The 21,630-nt window shown below is 27.8% G+C and overlaps 1 protein-coding gene across 1 annotated transcript in view; it reads left to right on the top strand.

Moving 5' to 3' along the window:
* LOC127286033 (heparan sulfate glucosamine 3-O-sulfotransferase 5) overlaps positions 1–21,630 on the top strand; it is a 135,449-nt gene that overhangs the window by 84,826 nt on the left and 28,993 nt on the right. Inside the window, exon 2 of the mRNA XM_051312315.1 lies at positions 10,700–10,793. Within this exon, the coding sequence (XP_051168272.1) occupies positions 10,735–10,793 (59 nt within the window). The 5' untranslated portion in view covers positions 10,700–10,734. The remainder of the gene's footprint in view (positions 1–10,699; positions 10,794–21,630) is intronic.

The raw sequence follows: 21,630 nt of genomic DNA, 5'->3' as shown, positions 1-21,630 counted from the left end.
CTGTAAAATTTTATTAATAATATCAGACCGTTCGTATTTACCCAGGAAAATTGGAAAACCGAGGTAAATCCGAACGGTATTTTCAATAATTTTTTTTTACATCAGAGCCACACAAAATTGTTTTTATTTCATTACACTATTATTTTAACATTATAAAAGTACATAGAAAAAAGTTTTGCTTTCTATACGTATCCTCGTTAGTAATTAATAAGCAGAAACTTAATCTCTGTTCTCTCGAAGGAGTGTTTCAATTTTTTTTCCAAATGGTTTGTTGAAAAAAGTTTTTCAGGATCTTAATAAAATTTGGTATTCTACGGTTTTTGGGGTCGCTAATTACCAATTTGAAGTCAGTTTTTCAAAATTCAAAATGGCGGACGAGAATTAAAAAATTCATTGGGTTCGCTCGAAAATTGTTACTCGGGGGGTTTCAGGGTCGCTGATTACGAATTTTTGATCATTTTTAAAAATAAGTTTTAGGAAAGTCCGCCATTTTGAATTTAAAAAATTTGACTTTTATTTTTGTATTTACATTCAATCACTCCAAAATACTTTCTGTAGCAAGTTTTGCAAAAATCCGTTATGATTTGATAAAGTTATTGAAGGTTTTAATTGTGTAATGCATTTTAATGTTTAAACTGTTTGATTTTTGTATTTATATATGATGCATTATTACATAATAGGTTTATTATCGTATTTTTTTGAGTTTTTATATAAGTTTAACAATTGCAATACTTTAAATTTATTTTCCCTAAGATTTTTCTGAAATACAGTGGCGTTCGTATTTACCCCGGTATTTTAGGAAAGTTGCAAAGTATCGAGGTAAATACGAACGCTAAGTTTCCTGCGATTGTAATTTATCAAAAATTTTTGCTACCCCATAAAATTGTTCTATGGAAGTAAAGTAACAACTTCATGCACCAGAATACCGGAAGTATTTTTTTTTTAAAGAAAAAACTTATGTTATTGTTGAAACTTACTAAAAGCATTCGGATTTACCCCGATTGACCCTATATAAAAATATTGATTTTTTTCAATTTTTGCTGCGTATTCTATACATAGTTTTTGTTTTTCTAAACATAAAATATTAAAAATTAAAGCATCTGTCATTTTTATATTTTTTTGCATCCCGAAAAAGAAAAATAATAATAATTTCTTCATATTATATAGAAAAACTTGGAAAATTGTATTCAATTGAATATTATTCTTTCTTATATTATTTACACACAAGTAAAAAGAAAAACAACTTGAAAAAAATAATTAGAGACCAAAAATAATTTATTTTTACACATGTGCGAGAAAAGAAAAATAGTTCTCTTCTTATATAATGTGGTAGATTTAATAATGTTTCGGTTACAAGTATAGCAATATATTGGTATTGTAAGGTCAAGCAGAAAGACCTTGACTCAATGACCGAACGGAGAGAGAGAGAGAGAGCGCAGGCTCACGATTCTACTACCTTCTATTTCACTTGCATATATAACATCGTTCAACAATCTACTCCATTCTAGAGAATCAATTAATGAATACATCATGTCAAGACGAGACATCAATAATTTCATTTCACATGTGAATAAATTTCCAATAATTTCAATTACTTTTCATTTTTATTTTTTCTAATATTTCATGCATCATTCATTGCTCAACAGTACTGAAAATTTTTAATTTAAAATTTAACCTCTTTTTCAAAAATAAAATTATGTTATTGATACTTTAAAAAATAAAATGTATAATTAATTTATTAATTAAATAATAATTTAATTTAAATATTATATACTACTGAATCATTGACCATATTTAAACGGCAATTACATTTTGAATATCACAGAAAAAAGTTGGACTCATATTTTTTGCATCTCAAAATGTGTTCATGTTAAATAACATAGATCGTGGCGCCATCTGTCTCATTTTTTATGCGTATCAAATTGAGTATAAATTTTTGTACTCAATTTGAGATTGAATACAATTCTGTATTCAAACGTAATATTATGAAACTTAAAAAATTTTTTTCTTTTGCAGACTTTATAAAATAAGAATAAATTAAAAGAGAAAAGAAAACATGTAAATTTTCTGATATTTAATTTTTAATTAAACTTTCTGTACTAGAAAATTTCACATCATATTTTTACATTGAAAAAAAAATTTATTTGATTCAAATAATTTGACTATTATCAAATAAATATTTACTTGAATCAAATAATTTTTGTACATGAATAAATAATTTTTGTATTTGAAACAAATATCATTTAATTGACTCAAATAATAATTATTTGGTTTAAGTAAATATTTATTTGATAATAGTCAAGTAACCGAATATTTTAATCAAATAATTTTTTTTCAGTGTAAGAGTAAAATAAATTGAAGAAAATAATAATAATAAAAAAAAATACTTGTTAATAATTATAATTTACAATAATAATATAATAATAAAATAAAAAGTTAACAAAAATTATTATAATAGTATATAATAAAAATATTTAAAGACAAGAAAGCAAAGTAAAATAAAAGTACCAATATTTTGATATAAGCTCTATTAAACTTATATCATATATTTAAAAAAATACCAACATAAAAAAAAGTTAAAGTTCAAATCTAGAATTGAAATAAATTGAAATTCTAGTTTCAATGAATGAATGAATAGAAGTGATTTGGCTGTGCGCCATCCATTCATTACAGGATTGTGGTCCAAATGAATAAAAGTTGTATTTATATATGTACCATTGACTAAAATTTTAGCAAACTAACTGCATATATTTTATCAAAAATTTACAAATTTATAAAAACTAATAAATAAAAAAAAAATTCTTACTAAAAGTATCAAATTGATCCCAATTTTTATATCAATTTAATATTTTTGGTATCAATTTGATACTTTTAATATAGTGTTTATGTAATTTAATAATATTCTCCTGTTTCCGTAATTTATATACGAGAATTTTTTTTAATCAAACTCTCTAAATCTGAATTAGTAAAAATATTTACTAATTTAAATTAGTGACTCACTTTTTACTTTAGAATTAGTTAAATTTTACTAATTGTTACTAATAATTAGTAAAATTTCACTAATTTAGAAGCAAAAAGTAAGTCACTAATTCAAATTAGTAAACATTTTTACTAATTCACATTTAGAGAGAAATACAAAAATTTGTTCTATATTCTGATATAGAGATGTATTTTTTTTTCATTTGTTTTCTTATTGGAGAAATCAAAGCATTTTTTCGAAAATTTCCATAATTGAAACTGAGATAAACGAGATACATGAAGTGAATTCTCTCGTCGATTCATATATAACAGTAGGTCATCATCTGCATCATTAAACGTGCTCGAAATATCGATTTCTGTCGCAACCCTGTTCCCACGTATTATACGATTCTACTATAAGTCCAGTAGAAGAATACGCTCTCAATCAGTTGGTTGTAGAAATATATATGGGACATTCCACTGGAAATTTGTATTCAAAATTTTTTTGTGCCCGAAACATTTTTTTTTTTTGAAAACTATAAAAAATAAGAAAATACGTATTTCTTTATTTTTTTTATTTGATAAAAATGATGGAAGTTATGATTTTTTAAAATTTAACGTTCACTTTTTCTCAAATTTTTCAAAAATGTGCTCAAAAATAACGTATCTATAACGGAAGCAACAAAAAAGTTGAAATTAAATGTAAAAAGTGAGTTTTTTCTCTGAAGTCAGTTTTTTAAATTTTAAAATAACGGATCCAGTACTCTCTAAATTTGAATCAGCGATAAGTATATCACTGGTACCAATCAGCGGATATACGCTGAAAAATCAGTGAAATTCCACTAATTCATCAGTGCATGTAAGCTGATTAGAATCAGTGGTATACTTATAGCTGAGAATCAGCGAGATTCCGCTGATTCAAATTTAGAGAGTATGGAGGACGAATTTTTAAAAAAGTGTTGGATTTTTATGAAACTTGAAATAAACTCAACCTCATCGGGTAATGCTAATGCCGACGGTTCAGGTTGAGTTTATTTCAAGTTACATAAAAATCCAACAATTTTTTAAAAATTCGTCCTTTATATTGGATCCGGCATTTTGAATTTTGAAAAACTAACTTCAAATTCTTAATCAGCGACCCCAAAAACCCTCGAGTAACAATTTTCAAGCCGATACACTGAAAAAGTCTTAAGCGATCAGCAGTTCCAACAGTGGAAATGCAGTAGCTCTTTGCTTTGGAGTGTCTGGAGCATGATTTTGAGCAACCTCTATGCTAAATGTTGGGCGAGCAGATGTTCCACGTTATTGTTACCAAGATTTGGTGATGCTGCAGCATCAGACTTGGGCACTCAGAGCACCCAAGATGGGAAACAGTTAGCCCCACAATGAAGTTGTGCAGAATTTCTTTATTTGGTGCTTCTCATACATGCGTTGGGAATTCTAAACGCCCAAGACTTTTTCAGTGTACGAATGATTTTTATTTTTTCTTCCGACAAATTGGATCCGCCATTTTGAATTTTCAAAAGATAACTTCAGATTCGTAATGAGCGGCCCCTAAAACCCCCAAGTAACAAATTCCATAAAAATCCAACAATTTTTAAAAAAATTTCTAAAAAATCATTCAATTTCAAAAACTTGTCCGCCATATTGGATCCGCCATTTTCAATTTTGAAAAACTGACATCAGATTCTTAATCAGCGACCCCAAAAACCTCCGAGTAACAATTTTCAAGTCGATACGAATGATTTTTATTTTTTTCGTCCGACATATTGGATCCGCCATTTTGAATTTTCAAAAGATAACTTCAGATTCGTATTGAGCGGCCCTTAAAATCCTCAAGTAACAAATTCCATAAAAATCCAACAATTTTTAAAAAAAATTTCTAAAAAATCATTCAATTTCAAAAAACTTGTCCGCCATATTGGATCCGTCATTTTGAATTTTTAAAATCTGACTTCAGATTCGTAATCAGCGACCTCAAAAACCGCTAAATACTCAGTTTCATATAAATCCATCAATTATACAAAAAAATTGTGTACCATCAAAAATGTGAAATGTTTTTTGAGGTTAGGAAGAAACGTACACGTGCAAGAGCAAAACGGACTTCAGATTCGTGTTCAGCGGCCCAAAATACATGGGGATAGGGTACTTTGATCTCCCAACCCGGGCAATTTTTTTTTGTGTGGCTGTGTAATTTTTAAATGTTTAATTTACTTTTAAATTTTTCATTGCCGTAGTAATTTAAAAAAAAAATTAATATTCCAAAAAAATAATTTTTGTTCATTTGAACGTTCAAAACTTAAGGTACATAAACAGTGGATTCTTTGAAGATTCCTTACCATTATATAATAAAGTAAAAAAAATTTATTTTCAAAAAATAATTTGCAGTTCTTCCCATTTTTATATTTTATATTATCACAGTATAAATTTGATTCTAAAATTTTGATTAAATTATGCAACGTTTTGATAACCATAAGTAGTATAAACTTGGTCCGCATAATTTGGATCATTTTTTGATACCTATAAATTTGATATCAAAGTCATGGACAGAAGGAAGTTACTAGAATGTTTATGAATTGATTTCTTGATTTTACTATATTTTTGACTATAGAGAATAATATTATTTTGATTTTCAAGTGTGAAAAAAAAAATATGTATAAAATAAAAAATCGACTAAAAAAAACACTTTTTTGAAGATAAAATAGAATACACTAACCTGTGTTGATATTTGTCACAAGATATTATATGTAATTTTACAATTTACATATTTTTGAATATTTAAAATTATTTTTTTATCCAAATGATTATTTAAACCACAATAAATCACAAAATAATTATGTAATTGAATAATAATAAATATTGAACTGCAGATGACACATAAGCAAAGTTGGGAATGTAAATTACTGTATGCAATTTTACAGTAAAACGTCCAAAATGTGACAATTTTTTCCGGTGATTTTTTTTAAAGGTGTTTACACACTTCACTAGTTTTCGGTTTTATTATAATTTATTCATCATTTTTCTTCATACCATTAGGGAGTTTTCAAAAATTACGTAACATTTTTTGGGGTGGGGGGGGGGATCAAGCACTTTGTTACGGACAGCATAAAAAATGGCGCTAATGTATGCAATAACGTGTTACATGGGGAGGGGGGGGGGTCAAAATTAAAAAAAAAAACGTTACGTAATTTGTAAACGCTCCCTTATATTTTTCAGAAATAATAATATAATTTTAAATTCTCCGCCAAAAAATCGTATCTATTTTTTCGGCATTTCGAAAACTATAGTAAGGTGTGTAAACACCTTTATAAAATTCACCGGAAAAAGATGTCACATTTTGGATTACTTACTGTAAATTGCACATAGTAATTTACTTTCCCAACTCTGCTTATGTGTCGTCTGCAGTTTAATATTTATTATTATTTCTACCAACATACCATTGTTATTTTAATTACATAATTATTTTGTGATTAATTGTGGTTTCAATAATCATTTGGATTAAAAAATCAAATTTAAATATTCCAAAATATGCGAGTTTTAAATTCACCTTTAATATATTGTGACAACCATTAATACAGCTTAGTGTATTCTATACTTTATCTTCAAAAAAGTACTTTTTTTTATTCGATTTTTTTATTTTATTTATTATGATTTTTTTTATTTTGTACTATATTATTTATAAGAATGTATTATATGAAGCAATTTTTATACGTTTCTAAAAATATAAAATATTTCTGTTAAACTGGAAATTATTTCATGTACATTTGCCATTTCATTTTGTACATATATAACTATAAAAGTAATCTTTAGTCTGTACTTAACTCAACAATGGAATTACATCTCACATATATAGTTAAATCGTAAAACATTTAATATCTTTTAAAGGACAAAAGGGAAATAAAAATTTCTATACATTTTGTACTATTTTCTTATAAGAACTTTCTCAATTGCATTTTAAACATATAAGAATTATTATTACCTATTACCTATTATTATTATTATTATTATTATTATTATTATTTTCTTTTCATAAAATTGAAAATCAGATTTGGCGCTTAAAAGTAATTTGGAGTTGTAATTTAGGTCAAATTGGTAATTGACTCTTTTTTTTTGGCAAGCTAAATCAAAAGCAATTTAGAGACCTATATATATAGTTAAGAACTAAATGACTTAATTCCGTACTTTTCTTAATGACATCTAATTCATTTCTGCGAACAAGTACGATCTTTATACTATTGAAAAGCGATAATACTGTTGGATGTGAATTAATTACGTTGAAGTGCATGCAGATAAAATTAAATCAATAAAGGACAATTTATATGAATGAGATAACTTATATAAAGTATAGTACGTAACTTTCAACCGTTCTTTAATCGAACACTTTTAGAATGTTTAATTTTATATATGAGGCAAAATTACTGAAGTGATCCAATTAAAAAAAAAAAATTCCTTAGATCGGGCTTAGATATTAATTAATTAATATCTCAAAAAAAAACGACATTTTGTTTAATTTCATTATTAAAAGTATACATTTTAAGGGGTAGAAAAGACAAATAAAAAGGGTCCTTTTTTAAAAAAAAAATTCAAAACTATTTTTGATTTTTTAAAAAAGGGGTAATTTTGAATTAAAAAAAAAATTTAGCACCATTCGAAAGAGCAGAAAAAAAAATGTTCGAAAACATATAGGTCAAAATTTTTTTCATCCTTTTATACAATAGTTATTATTTTTCAAAAAATTCAATGTTCACATTTTATGTTTATTGTATTTATTCAGTGCGTTCATTTGTTATACGACTTATCTAAAAAAAAGTAATATTTCATAAATATATATATATATATATATATATATAAAGTTTTTCAAATAAATAAATAAAAATAACAAAAAATTGTATTTTCAAAAGAACATTTTTTTGTAAATATAAAAATTGATTATATATAGGTATAAAAAAACTGCATTAAAATATGAATAGGTCATTCTCACAAAAAGGACAAATGACACGTTCACACTGCAAAAATAAGTAACTTATTTGGTATATCTACAATAAGATGTAATATGGAAAAATAGTATCTTCCATCTTAAAAAAGATATTTTGTAAAGTATTTTATTAATATTTAAGATGCTTTTTGAGTTTTAACAAAAATGAAAATATTTCTTCCATCTTAAATTGTAAGTTACTTCGGTAAGTTTCTATAAGTAACTTGAATTAAGATATTTGTGGGGTCATAAGATGTTTAGAAAAAAGATGCTTGTAAATTCTAAGATAATACGTCAGAATTTTATATAGTTTATATAGTGTAAAAACTCCCCTTCGTTACCGTTCGGGAAGTAACTTTTATTTAAAGAAGAATTATTGCATTCATACTGCAATAGGAAAATAATAATTGAGAAATGAAGAATTTAAAAGTGATCACTAGTCACATCCATCGATTATAAAGCCTCATGTAAAAAAATGCACCTGCAAAATTTCAAGATGAGCTGATTACGAATCTAATGACCGTTTTCAAAAATTCAAAATGACGGATCCAATATGGCGGTCGACAATTTTAAAAATCCATCCAATTTACTTGAAAATTGTTACTCGGGTGACCTTCAGATTTGTGTTCACCGACCTTGAAAACCCCTAATTAACGATTTTGAAGACAATTTTGAATTTTTTAAAACTGATTCCAGATTCGTAATCAGCGACCCCAAAAAACCCCCAGTAACCATTTTCAAGTAAATTGGATTGATTTTTGAAATTGTCGTCCGACATATTGGATCCGACATTTTAAATTTTGAAAAACTAACACCGGATTCGTGTTCACCCTCGAGTAACAAGATTTAATCGGATTCGCACTGCAAAAACTAGCCGTCTTAAAAGTGCAAAAAACGTCTTGTTTTAAGACACATTTGGTGTCTTAGACGCGAAAAACGTCTTAAAACAAGACGTTTTTTGCACTTTTAAGACGGACAGTTTTTACAGTGCGGTCATTGTATAGGCGACAAAATATTAAACAATTAATTTTTAAACAATAATGTTTATTTATAAAGATCGTAACAACGTATTTTAGAGACTTATTTAGGTCCTTCTCTTCACATAGCAATAGTCATAACAGTTGTTTTGAACTTTTTTTTTTTTTTCTTAATTCAGCATTTGTTCTTTTCGAGAGATTCACCCGAATGCATTAAAACATTAAATAAGAAGATTCTTTTTTTCTGGATGCATTTATTTTTGAGCAAATTTCATCGTCAATTTTTATCATTCTTTTTTTGCGACAGCAATAATATAATCGATATGATATCATTAAATTTACAGTTTTTCTTTTATTATTCCTGAACTTTTCAATATAACCTTCGTTGATCATTTCACATTTCTATTTTCCGTCATGTTTTAAAATGTGATTAAATATTATTTGTTCTCTAATATTTATAATTCTAATTTATGTTCTTCCTATACGAAAAATAATTAAATGCGCGTCATCTGTTTTTTTTTATTTACTTCAGTATTTTGTATCGAATTTGAAAAAAACAGACTAAAAAATCATACAAAAATTTTGTCTTATTCCTTATGACTCCCATAACAGAAATTCACTTGAATTTTTGATTTTTGTCAATTTAGTTAATAATAACAAGCTGTCCCCATTTATCCCAAAAATTTGAAAACTCAGGGTAAATGGTGACAGATTGTTTTTTATTATTTTTTCGTGAAAATACTCGATGTGAAATAGAATTTGGAAAATTGCTTTCGTGAAAAGTATGTGTCGGAAAAAAAATGATTTCGTGTAATTGCAATCTAAAAAAAACATCTGGTTTCTAATGTTTCTTTTCGTTATGTTATTTTTCGACCAATTAGATTCGAAAAGTTGATGTTTTAATATAACTGAAATAAGAATAAAAATTTAAAATTACTGTCTCCATATGAAACTAATCACAATATAGAAATAATACACTGAAAAAAATTTATTTGATTCAAATAATCGGTTACTTGATTATTATCAAATAAATATTTACTTGAACCTAAGTAATTTTTATTTCAGTCAATTAAATGTTATTTGTTTAAAATAAAAAAAGTTATTATTGGTTCAAATAAAAATTATTTAGTTCAAGCAAAAATATTTATAGTCAAGTAACCGATTATTTGAATCAAATAAATTTTTTTCAGTGTGCTATATTCAGCAGTTAAATATATATGTTATTTTCCACTAAATTTATGTAAGATATTTTTTATCTTTTTTAATTTTTTTAAACTGTCATAATTGGAGCTTTAAATAAAATTTTTGTCATAAAGCAAATAAATTCAATGATTAGATAACACGAAGATATGAAAATTCTCTCTCTATATATTTGGAGAATCTTCCATAAAAGGTTATATATGTATTTTCATAAATCAATTTATCATAAAATATTATATAATTGAAAGTTTGTTGAAATTTTATGAGTATAATCCGACTCGCAATGAATGTATGTATAGAATAATAATGGCTGTTGAAAGAACATGCAGAAACTTTAACGCAGTAGTAAGTGGTCGCTTTAGTCGGACACCAGTAGAAGTGTCGTCTATATAGATATAGTCGGGAAGTAATAATAATGGTTCTCACTCGGATGACTCGTACACGGCTCGTTTAAGCTTCAACACTGATATTTCACATTTATACTAAGAGTGTTGCAGCATATGCACCACATTAATGTTCATTAACTCAACGACTTACATTTAGACATATATATACACATGTATATATATAAGTATATATTTCTGTGCAGGATTATTGAGAATGTGAGCGGCTAATACAGTGCAGATGCCCAGCAAGGCTTGGCCTCGTCGAGAGTGGTCTCCTCAATCTCCTATAGATGTCTTGTAAGTAAATCCCTATAATTCACTCATTCTGCTTATTAATATATTTTTATCACTTAAAATCAATTTCCATATCAGACATACACGGAAAAAAATTTTCTGGTAATTCTTTAACATCGATTTGAAGATTTTACATGTTCCTAAATCTGTTAATTCTACAGATATTTTCTGTAAGGATTTAACGCATGCGCGAAAACAATGCAGTGATTCGACTAAGGCTGAGTACGATTGAGTGCGAGAGGTTAAGGCGAATTTAGTGTTTTTATTATTATCATAGTGTCGGCAAGAAAGTTTAATTAAAAAGGAAACGTCTTAAGTATACAAACATTATTATAGAAATAAATTATTACAAATTTTTTATTTTAAAATTAACTGTAGTGATTAAGTGAGAAAAGTCGTTTGTTTCAATTTCTCGACATAAGAAAAAGTGGATTTATCATAAGTTTTGAAAACTTGCTCCTCATTTTTTTTGTTAGAAAATTATTGAAGGATGAATTTATTTACATAGAAGTTATACTAATTTATACAATAATGTTCCGCGAATTTAATGTATTCGGAGGAGAATATAACCTATAAGAAATACTCTACCAAATATATATTATCCCCATATAGTATACATAATTTGGTCACTCAACAGTTTTTGAGAACTGTAGCTCAAACTTGTAGAATTAACAGATTTTAATGCCAATGATTCTACAAATTTCTCTATTTGGAGAAACATCAGTAGATGGCGCAGGAGTTTCTGTAAATTCTACAGAAAATTTCTTTCCGTGTAACAAAATAAAAATCTTAGTTTTTATATTTTCATACTGAACATGTTATTTTATAAAGTAATAAATCTTTATTTTAATATTAATTCAAACATCTTGAAGAAAATAATATTGTTTATTAAACATCTAGGGTAAGTGAATCAATTACTGCTGATGCTCCAATTACTACGATTTCTATAAAATTAGTAAAACCCAACCTCTAAATCAACAAGAAGCTGAAGTACGCAACGTTTATGATAAACGATTTTTAAAGAAATAATTTTTTTAAAATGAAAAATTCTATAATTTTTCGCCTGAAAAATATTTCTTGTAGTTTTCATTAAGGGCATCCGAGGGGAAAATAATGGTTTTGTAGATTTCTTCTCATTTGAAAAAAATAGAATATTTTAGGTTGTAATTTTTTGGAAATAATAGAGGAAGGTACCCTGCCAGGGGCTCTTCTCGGAATTTTGCATAATCTTGATAAATAATTATTGAAAAAAATGTTTAAACATTGGCAAAAAGGGGTTTCGTAAATTTCTTATCATCTTTAAAGGATAAAGTATTTCGAGTTGGCATTTGGAGGAATAATAGAGGAAGGGTCACTGAGTGGGGCTCTTCTCCATTTTTGCAATAATATTGTAATTTGGGGTAAGTTAGTTCAGCAGCGGCCACTAGCTAGAATTGCTGGCGCCACATAGATTCAATGTCTATCCCCACTTCTGTCAAAAATCCAACTTTTATAACCACGATTTTCAATACTTTTCAACAAAATTACTTGTAAAAATGGAGATGATTCTTAATCAGCTTGCCCTCATCTAATTAATCCGACAAATCCGAACAAGATAATTCAAGTTATTTACGAGTAATATCTCGCGCGGGAAAACACTTTTAGGTTAGGGATTTTTCCCGGATGGCCTTAATCAATAAATTATTAAAAAAAAAATATTTTTTAGGCAAAAAATTATAGAATTTTTCATTCACCTTAAAAAATGTAATCTTCATTCTAGAGGATTCCTCTAAATGTAATGCATATTTTCCTCTTAATTTTGGTATCAAAAGTAATAATCTTAATTTAGAAGGATTTTCCTCTCGAAAAAATCCTCTTAAAGGAAGAATAATATTCTAATATTTTGACAAGTTGAAAATAACCGTAGTACACAGGTTTTGAATAAATTATTAGACAATAATAATGGTTATGTATTGATAATAAAGTACAGTTTTGACACATTGAATTAAATGTTGATATCAAAACCTCAACAAAAAAAAATTCCTAGTGTTATTAATGTCAAGAGAACCAATAATTTTTTTAAATTTGAACAATATAATAAATATTTAATAAGATTTAATTATTTACATTCAAAAAAAGGTAAATTATAATAGATTCCTGGAATAAAGAATGAAATATGAATTAATGAATGAAGATTCATCGAGAGGTTATATTTTTTGTATTTATACCTCCATTCAATATATCCACCCAGATTTAAATCATTTAGTAAATCTTCGAGTCTCTTTTCCATTTTGGTCTTTCGATTTATAACACAACACTATTATATGACAACTAGAGGGGCTTCGCCCCCCTGCGCGCTTCGCGCGCCAACCCCCCTATTTTTGGCGGGAAATACAGAGAGATGAGGGAAGGGGGAAGGACTTACTGCTTTATTAGGGTCTTAAAACAAACATAACCTCAAAATTTAGGTCAATTTTTGGCGGAGGAGGGGAAATGAGAGGAGGTAGAAGGACTTGCGGCTATATTCAGAGCCTTGAAACGAACATAACCTCAAAATTTAGGTCATTTCTGGCGGGGGAGGGGACTTGCGGCTATATTCAGAGTCTTGAAACGAACATAACCTCAAAATTTAGGTCATTTTTGACGGAGGAGGGGAAATGAGAGGAGGAAGGGGGACTTGCGGCTAAATTCAGAGTCTTGAAACGAACATAACCTCAAAATTGTGGAGGGGGGACCCCCCCTCCTAGGTCAAGAATTCTTGAAACAGCGGCGGCGGAGGCGGCGGTGGCGATATCTTTTTGTAATATAGGAAGAAATACGAAAATTGACAGTTTCGAAAAACAAAAGCGCAAATGTCAAACAGGAAAAAAATGTAACTTTTCCTTTTTTCAAATACCGTGGTTGTCCCAGTTGCCGTCCACCTAAGACCTAGTTTCCGTCCAGTTTAATTTTCAAAATAACATTTATAAAAAAATTATTTTCTTTTATTTGTTTACTTTAACTAATAAGTCGATTGCGTGCCAAAAGGAATAAATTATTATTGTTAAAAAATAATTTAAATTACTATACGAGATATTTGTAAAATGGACGGAAACTGGGACATGGACGCACTGAAAAAAAAGTTCTGGTTAAAGTTACTAGATGCGTTTGGTTAAAAAATTTCTAGTTATTTTAACAAGAAAATATAGTTAAAAAGACTAAACAGTTCTAGTTAAATAAGTATGGTTAAATTATTCTGGTTAAAATAATTCTGGTTAAAAACGCGCGTTCGCGGACACTGCATAGCGTCTGTTGTTCTTTTTCGAATAGTTTATCGTGCGGATCGCAAGAATGGATGAAAAAGTTAACCAAGCTCTGGAAAATTGGGGTTTGGGAGAATTAAAAGATCTGTTTAAAGGTTGGTTAATTAATTTTATAATATAAGTGAAAAAATTGTTGACGAACGGCAAACCCGTTCGTGTGGAAAATAGTTTGAAGGTTATGTTGAAAACGTGCTTGACACGTTTTATCAGAATTTTAGTTCTGAATAATCATATTTAAATAAACATTATTAAGAGAATTGCAGTGTAAAGGTGTTATTGTTTGATTGCATTTATATGTACATAATACAAATTTTTTTAATTCATATTTTATAATATTTTATAATATAATATAATAATAATAAATTTAATTAATTCTCTGATTAACTAGAATTTCTGGTAAGATCAACCAGAAATTTTTTTACCAAAAATTTTTAACTAGAAAAATTCTAGTAAGATTAACTTGAAATTCTGGTAAAATTAACCAGAATTTTTTAACCAAATTTTCTAGTACTTTTAACCAGAAAAAGTAGTAAGGGTATATATAACTTTTTATTCTGGTTAGATTAACCAGAATTCTGGTTATTTTAACCAGACTTTTTTTTCAGTGCGGTAACTGGTACATCCACGGTATACTAAATTTAAACAGGAAAATCGCAATTGAAGAGGAAAATGCAAAAGTACTCCTTTTGTCATTGTTCCTTTACAACAAAGAATAAAAATATTCTACAATGAAATGGAATATTCGTATTTTAAGAGGAAATATTCAGAGGATTTTAGAAGAGGAATTTTCCTCTAAATTTAAGATTACTTTTTTTTGGGTGTTTTAAAAAATTATTTCTTTAAAAATCGTTTATCATAAATGTTAATATTTTATCATTAAAGTCGGTCTTGAGTTGTATATATCACAGTAGTTGGGACACTTACCCTAAAACAAAAATTAAACAGGCACACACAAAAAAATTCATGTTCTGAGCTCAAGCTCAAACCATGACTACTTTATGTTTTTGGGGTCGCTGAAACTGAATCTGAAGTCAGTTTAACACCATCACGTCAGGTATTTGACATAACCTTAAAAAATCACAAAATTGACGTCAGACTTTTGAAACTGACTCAAAAAACCTCAAAATTCGTCCTCAAAATTTTAAAATCAAGAAAAATTCGGATAAATAAGTCTTACCATGTTTACTTTATGCTTTTAGTGTCGCAGAAACCAAATCTGAAGTTTATTTAACCCCATCACGTCATTTTTTGACATAAACTTGAAAAAATACCAAAATTTGATTTTTTAAAATATTTTTTTCTATGGTATGTTAAAACCCTGATGTGATTGGGTTAAATAGACTATATATTTGGCTTCAACGACCCCAAAAACATAAGATAGACATGGTAAGACTTATAAATAAGATTTTTTTTTATTTTTAAATTTTTGGGTCAAATTTTGTAATTTTTTTGCGTTTTCTTCAAAAATCTAACGTGATGGGGTTAAATAGCCTCAAATTCGTCTGCAGCGACCACGAAAACATAAAGTTGTCATGGTAAGACTTATTAATCCGAATTTTTCTTGGTTTTAAAATTTTGAAGACGAATTTTGAGGTTTTTTGAGGTTATGTCAAATTATTCAAACGTAGTTATACGTTGTATTAGTAATTTTATTCAATAGTAATATTATTTTATAAACAATATTATACAATTTTTATAATATTACAAAAATTTTAAAAGACTAAACGTGTAGAAAAGACTTTTTTTTCCTTGTATTTTAACATTCTTTTATTATATCTTTCATCATTTTAATTTATCATTGTGTCATGTTCCTAAAGTTTGTAATTAATTATTGCGTTAAATGTTTAATCTATGATTCTACATTTAGATATACACATAATGAACAAAACATATTTTAAAGTCTTTGAGAGTCGAAATTATAAATTATATGTTCACACTAACATTTGAAACTTTAGGAATACATTATATATACATACATGGTTGCATATCATTAAGCAGAGTGTCAAAACTTTTGAAAATACAAATGTATTATTAAAGCAATATTGTTTTCCTATATACATATATGGTATATTATAAAGAATGGAAGCAAATGATAATAAATAAAAAGTAACTTTTACAAGGTTGTATACATGCAAAAGCTATTAGGTTTTTTTATCCTTATATATATTAGAAGGAAGCAATAAAATTTAGCACGCAAGGTCTACTTTTTCGATTTCTTAATTCTTTTCTTTTTTTATATATATATATATATTATTAACATCGGTATATTGCGAACGTTTTGTTTTGTTTTTTTTTTATCTAGTTGCTTCTAACACTTGGAAATTCGGATGGTTTTAATTATTCGGTGCCACGCTAGACTCTCTTTCTCTCCGTATATGTATACGTTAATCGAACCAAAACCGGACAGAAATATAATTAACTAATTAAAGTTTCTGTTGGAGAGGTATATGACGGTAAAATCGCTACTTTCCGCTGTGGCCCCTCTAATTGAAGCCGTTTCAAGATAAGGTCTTCAATTTTAACGCAGCAAACATGGCTCCAAGTCACGAACTTAGTTTCGACTTCTACACGTAATAAAGGCAAATTCAAGTGGTGTTTTACACTGACCACACCTTAGATTGTGACACCTCTTCAGTATCAGCTCTTCCTGCTTTCTGTATAATTAATTTTGTCGCGCGCAATTTATTTCATTTTATCATCACATAAAGTTAGAGAGAGAGAGAGAGAGACACTAATTCCCAACAAGACTGTTTCCTACCAATATTCAATTTAGAGAAAAATTTATCAAGACCTTGTTAGTTTTCCTTTAAATTGACTTATTTTTTAAGTATTTATTTTAAATAAATGGCAGTTTTTACAATTTTTTATTTTTTTAAAGATTATATTTAAAACTGAGTTTATTTACATTTTTTCAAACAGAGAAAACTGGGGAAGCTCTGACCATAACCCTATTTTAAATAAGGTCAATTTCTGCACGAATTGTTTTGGCTATATTTATGTAATTGAAACTTTAAAAAAAAAAAAAATCTCATATATGATTTGTAAAAAAAAAAGTTGAAAACTGTTTATATATATACAAGGACACAGAGTAGTTCTAAAGAATCAATTTCGCGGAAAATTCTACTGATACTTTGAACAGGCTTCGTTGGTCATACAAAGCAAATGAATATTTGGCGTCATGCCGAAAACCCAATAAATATTCGGTCCCATCATATATGGACTTGCATCGTTACAATTCAGATGCAAAAGTCCATTTTGTCCGATGGATGTGCAAATACACTCGTTGAATCAATAAACCACTTTGTCACATTCAACACTTTACGCAGAGCTTGCAAATTTCGAAAAAAAAGTAACAATTTCACCAGCAACTATTTAAAATATGACATTTTTGGTCTCGATCAAGTTATATACTGAAAAAAATTGTCTACTACTAGAGGTGAAAAAAAATAGAGAATGGTCAACAATAAAATTCAGTTAGCATAACATTTTTTAATTTGAAATTCACGACAATTAATATAGTATACGGTTCATATAAGAATTTTTTGAAAATATATTTTGTTTTTGATATCACACAATAATTTATGCTTTCTTCAGTGATTTGAAAAAAAATCTGCAATATACACTATGCGAAAAAATTTGCACACTTTGGATATAAACTTTTCATATGGGAATTCATCAAAATAACTTGTTTTCCCTAATATTAAAGCTATAACTATAAATCTTAAATCTTTATCGAGGGTATATAAAAAAAATACTGAAAACTATAGTATCGAGCCATGCATTTTTCTGGAAATTTATAAACTCTTTCCGTAAAGAATATTCTATACCTGATAATATATTTCTTGATGAGTATATATATAAATTTTTACAAATTCGTTTGACATATTATATCCGCCATTTTTAATTTTTGAAAACTGACATGAAATTCGTTATCAGCGACCCCAAAAACCCCCGAGTAACAAGTTTCAAGAGAATTCGATAAATTTTTACAAAATTCGTCCGCAATATTGGATCCGCTATATTTTGAATTTTTAAAATCTGACTTCAGATTCGTAGACAGCAGCCAAAAATCTTATAGGAACCATTTCGTCTAAATTTTTCTAATTAATTAGAAACTAATTTTTTAAAGTATTTTTTAATCATGGGTCAAAACTTAGACCTCTATATTTTTTAAACATAGCATATATGCTAACCTTAAAATTTTGCAGGTATTATCGGCTCATCACATGTAACCATTTGTCATAAAAAAAAAGTTTCAAAATTCGAGGTATAAAAAACGAGTATTTTTTGCATGGCGCTTACAGAGACTCTTTATATATTTTATTCTTCATTTAATGCGGGGAATGTATTTGAAAAATTAATTATTTTTTTGTTTCAAAATGAATTATTTCATTGTATATATGTAGATAAATTTTTAATTCCAAAAAAAGTTTCGTTAGATAAAGTATAAAATATAGATGATTTTTAAATCCGTAAAAAGGGATATTTAATCCCAAATAATTCCTTCTATAAAATGGATGACGTTAAAAATTTTCTATTCCTAAAGTGGTATTGATTTATTGTTTTTTTTAAGTTCTTTTACACAGCCATCCAAAAAAAAAAATTTCTTGATCTGGGGTCGAGAAATATAAGTATTCCTATGTATTTTGATGCGCTGAATCCGAATCCGCTATCAGAATTTGGCTAATGGGTCCTGGTTTCGCTCTAACCTCAAAAAATACCTTAAAATCGCTATAAAATGGTGTCTTTTAATTGATCAAAATTGAACCTAAACACATATTAATAAGTTTCTAAGGTCTTTTAATTTAAATAAACTATTCTACAAGGTTACCAAGTGAAAATTTATATAAAACATCAAATCTATCGATTCTAACCTCAAAAATACATCTAATCTTCCAAACAAATTATATCATACGTAGCGCAATTAAAAATAGGTAAGCTTATGGAAGTTACTACTCAAGTCTTTTTGTGGTTACTGATTACGGATTCGATGTCAAGTTTCAAAAATTCAAAATGGCGGATCCAATATGTCGGTTAAAAATCCTAAAATTGGATTTAAGTTGATGAAAGTTGTTACTCGAGGGGTTTTCGGGGTCGCTGATTACGAATTCGATGTCCGTTTCTAAAAATTCAAAATGGCGGATCAAATATGGCGGATTTTATTATTTTAACGAATTTTTTTAAATTTATTATTCTGAACCACGAGTTAGCAATAGTATATATTTAAAGACTGAGTGCTGTTAAGTACTCGACACACAATAAATACAATCGGCTTGAAATTAATTACTATTGGATCCGCCATTTTGAATTTTTAGAAAAGGACATCGGACTCGTAATCAGCGACCCCAAAAACCCCCGAGTAACAAAATTTAACCAACTTGGGTCCAATTTTAGGATTTTGGCCGCCATATTGGCTATTGCCGCAGCGTATACTTGTAGGTCACTCTCTCTAAATCTGAATTAGTAAAAATGTTTACTAATTTGAATTAGTGACTCACTTTTTGCTTCTGAATTAGTAAAATTTTACTAATTATTAGTAACTTTTACTAACAATTAGTAAAATTTTACTAATTCAGAAGCAAAAAGTGAGTCACTAATTCAAATTAGAAAACATTTTTACTAATTCAGATTTAGAGAGCTGATCGTTTATATTTCAATTAAATATACTAAAATAAAATAATATGTCAACAACCTAAAGTACTGTTGAAAATGGTATTTTATAGATATTGCGGAACGCATATCCAATAATATGAAGATATTAAAAAAAACTAATAAACTCGAATTGCAACGCAAATGACATTTTTCAGTTTATGGATTCATCAAATTCCTCATATTTTGGTTCAATTAACTTTTCTGTATATATATATATATTGAAAAGACAATAATTTCATTTTACTATTGTATAGCCCATTTTATGAGGATACAAATGAATTTTTAAAACAAAATATAAACTTGCGAGGAATGCATGGGACTGGGATGAGAGAATATGATAAAGAATACTGCTGAGAGAAACGCAGTGATAATTGGTTGGACTATATATATGGAGGAGGGTGGACGGTTGATTGTCTGTCGCGTGATTGCCTTATCTATCCTCGGGCTCACTGAATGTGGGTTGAATTATAGTTCCAGCAAGAGCAACGAAAGTCTTCGTTGCCGGAGGTGAAATTCGTAGAGGTATAGAGACTATCAAATATAGTACACGCAAATGCTCCTCTAAGCAGCCACAGTTTCGTATCTAATGCATGCATGTAGTTACATATAGCCATGTAGATACGTCTCTCACTGTAGAATTTGCTTCTACAGATCCATTTTGTACACGCCACCAACTTACGTGATAATACGTTGTAAACTTCAAATTGAAACGAAGTAAGATACAGTGTTGATGGTAATTTTTCTTTTTTAAAGCTATGTTTTGACTCTTTAAATATCGCATGCATTTTGACAACAACAGTTTTGCAGATAGTTGGCACTTTGTCAAAAATTTTTTTCTATATTTTTTTTTTGTAAATTTCCCAGAAACATAATTATACAATGCGAGAAAAAATAATTAGTTTCAGACAAAAGTTGATGCCCTCAAAGGGGGACATCCATTGGTGTACTTGAATTTGTCCTAAATGACAACTTTTGTCTGAAACATTCACAGAAAATTAAAAGTCATTAAAATAAGCTGCAACGCTTATTATTTTAATCCAATTTTGATTATTTTAATACCAAAATGGATTAAAATAAAGCAAAATAGGATTAAAATAAGAAGCGTTGCAGCTTATTTTAATGCCTTTTAATTTTCTGTGTTTTTTTTGTAAAATCAAGTGATTAAAAGTTATTTTGCCTGATAGATTAAAATAGGACACCCTTTAAATAAATAAATTAGTATATATGAGGACTAACTTTTATAGAAAAGTAGGATACAATATATAATATTATTTGTTATATTGGTATGTATATAGAGAAACTTGTACGGATTTCAATTGTTATTGAAGGAGAAAAATATTGGAAAAGATCATGGTAATCTAATGTCTATATTGCGTGCGAATACGTGAGAATATGACGTAAACACAAGTCGACACAGCGTAGTTTAACTTTGAAGAACATATAGATCGAAACTGACAGAAATGGAGAGATCCAAAATCTAAAAGAGACTAAAGCAGGAAAATCTAGCATCTCCACATTTATCACTAAAATATTATATATTAGAAATATTAATTAAAATTCCCTGTAACTTTCAAATATATTATAATTTATAATTTAATTTTAAGTGATTCGAATTTTTAAATGACAGAATTTTCAATTCATCGATAATCTTCATTTGTCCGAATTTTTATTTAATAGAATTTTAAAAACGCTGAATTTTTATTAGTCCCAAATTATTGCTAATGGCCAACAAACAATCGACAAAAAGATGTCGGCGCGAATTTTAGAATATTATTCAATATCGCAATTTTCTTAATAATTTCTGATTTCTTTATTTTAAAATTCGCGCCGAAATCTTTCTGTCAATTGTTGGTCAGTCATTTTGCAATTTCGAAGATATGGAAATAAGGTACAGTCGAACCTCGATA

The sequence above is a fragment of the Leptopilina boulardi genome, unplaced genomic scaffold (assembly GCF_019393585.1).
Source record: "Leptopilina boulardi isolate dan_hultmark-lab unplaced genomic scaffold, ZJU_Lbou_2.1 LbouV2_342, whole genome shotgun sequence".
NCBI classification, from domain to species: domain Eukaryota; kingdom Metazoa; phylum Arthropoda; class Insecta; order Hymenoptera; family Figitidae; genus Leptopilina; species Leptopilina boulardi.
Note: the sequence above shows the minus strand (reverse complement) of the source record. Positions and strands in the feature narration are given on the sequence as shown.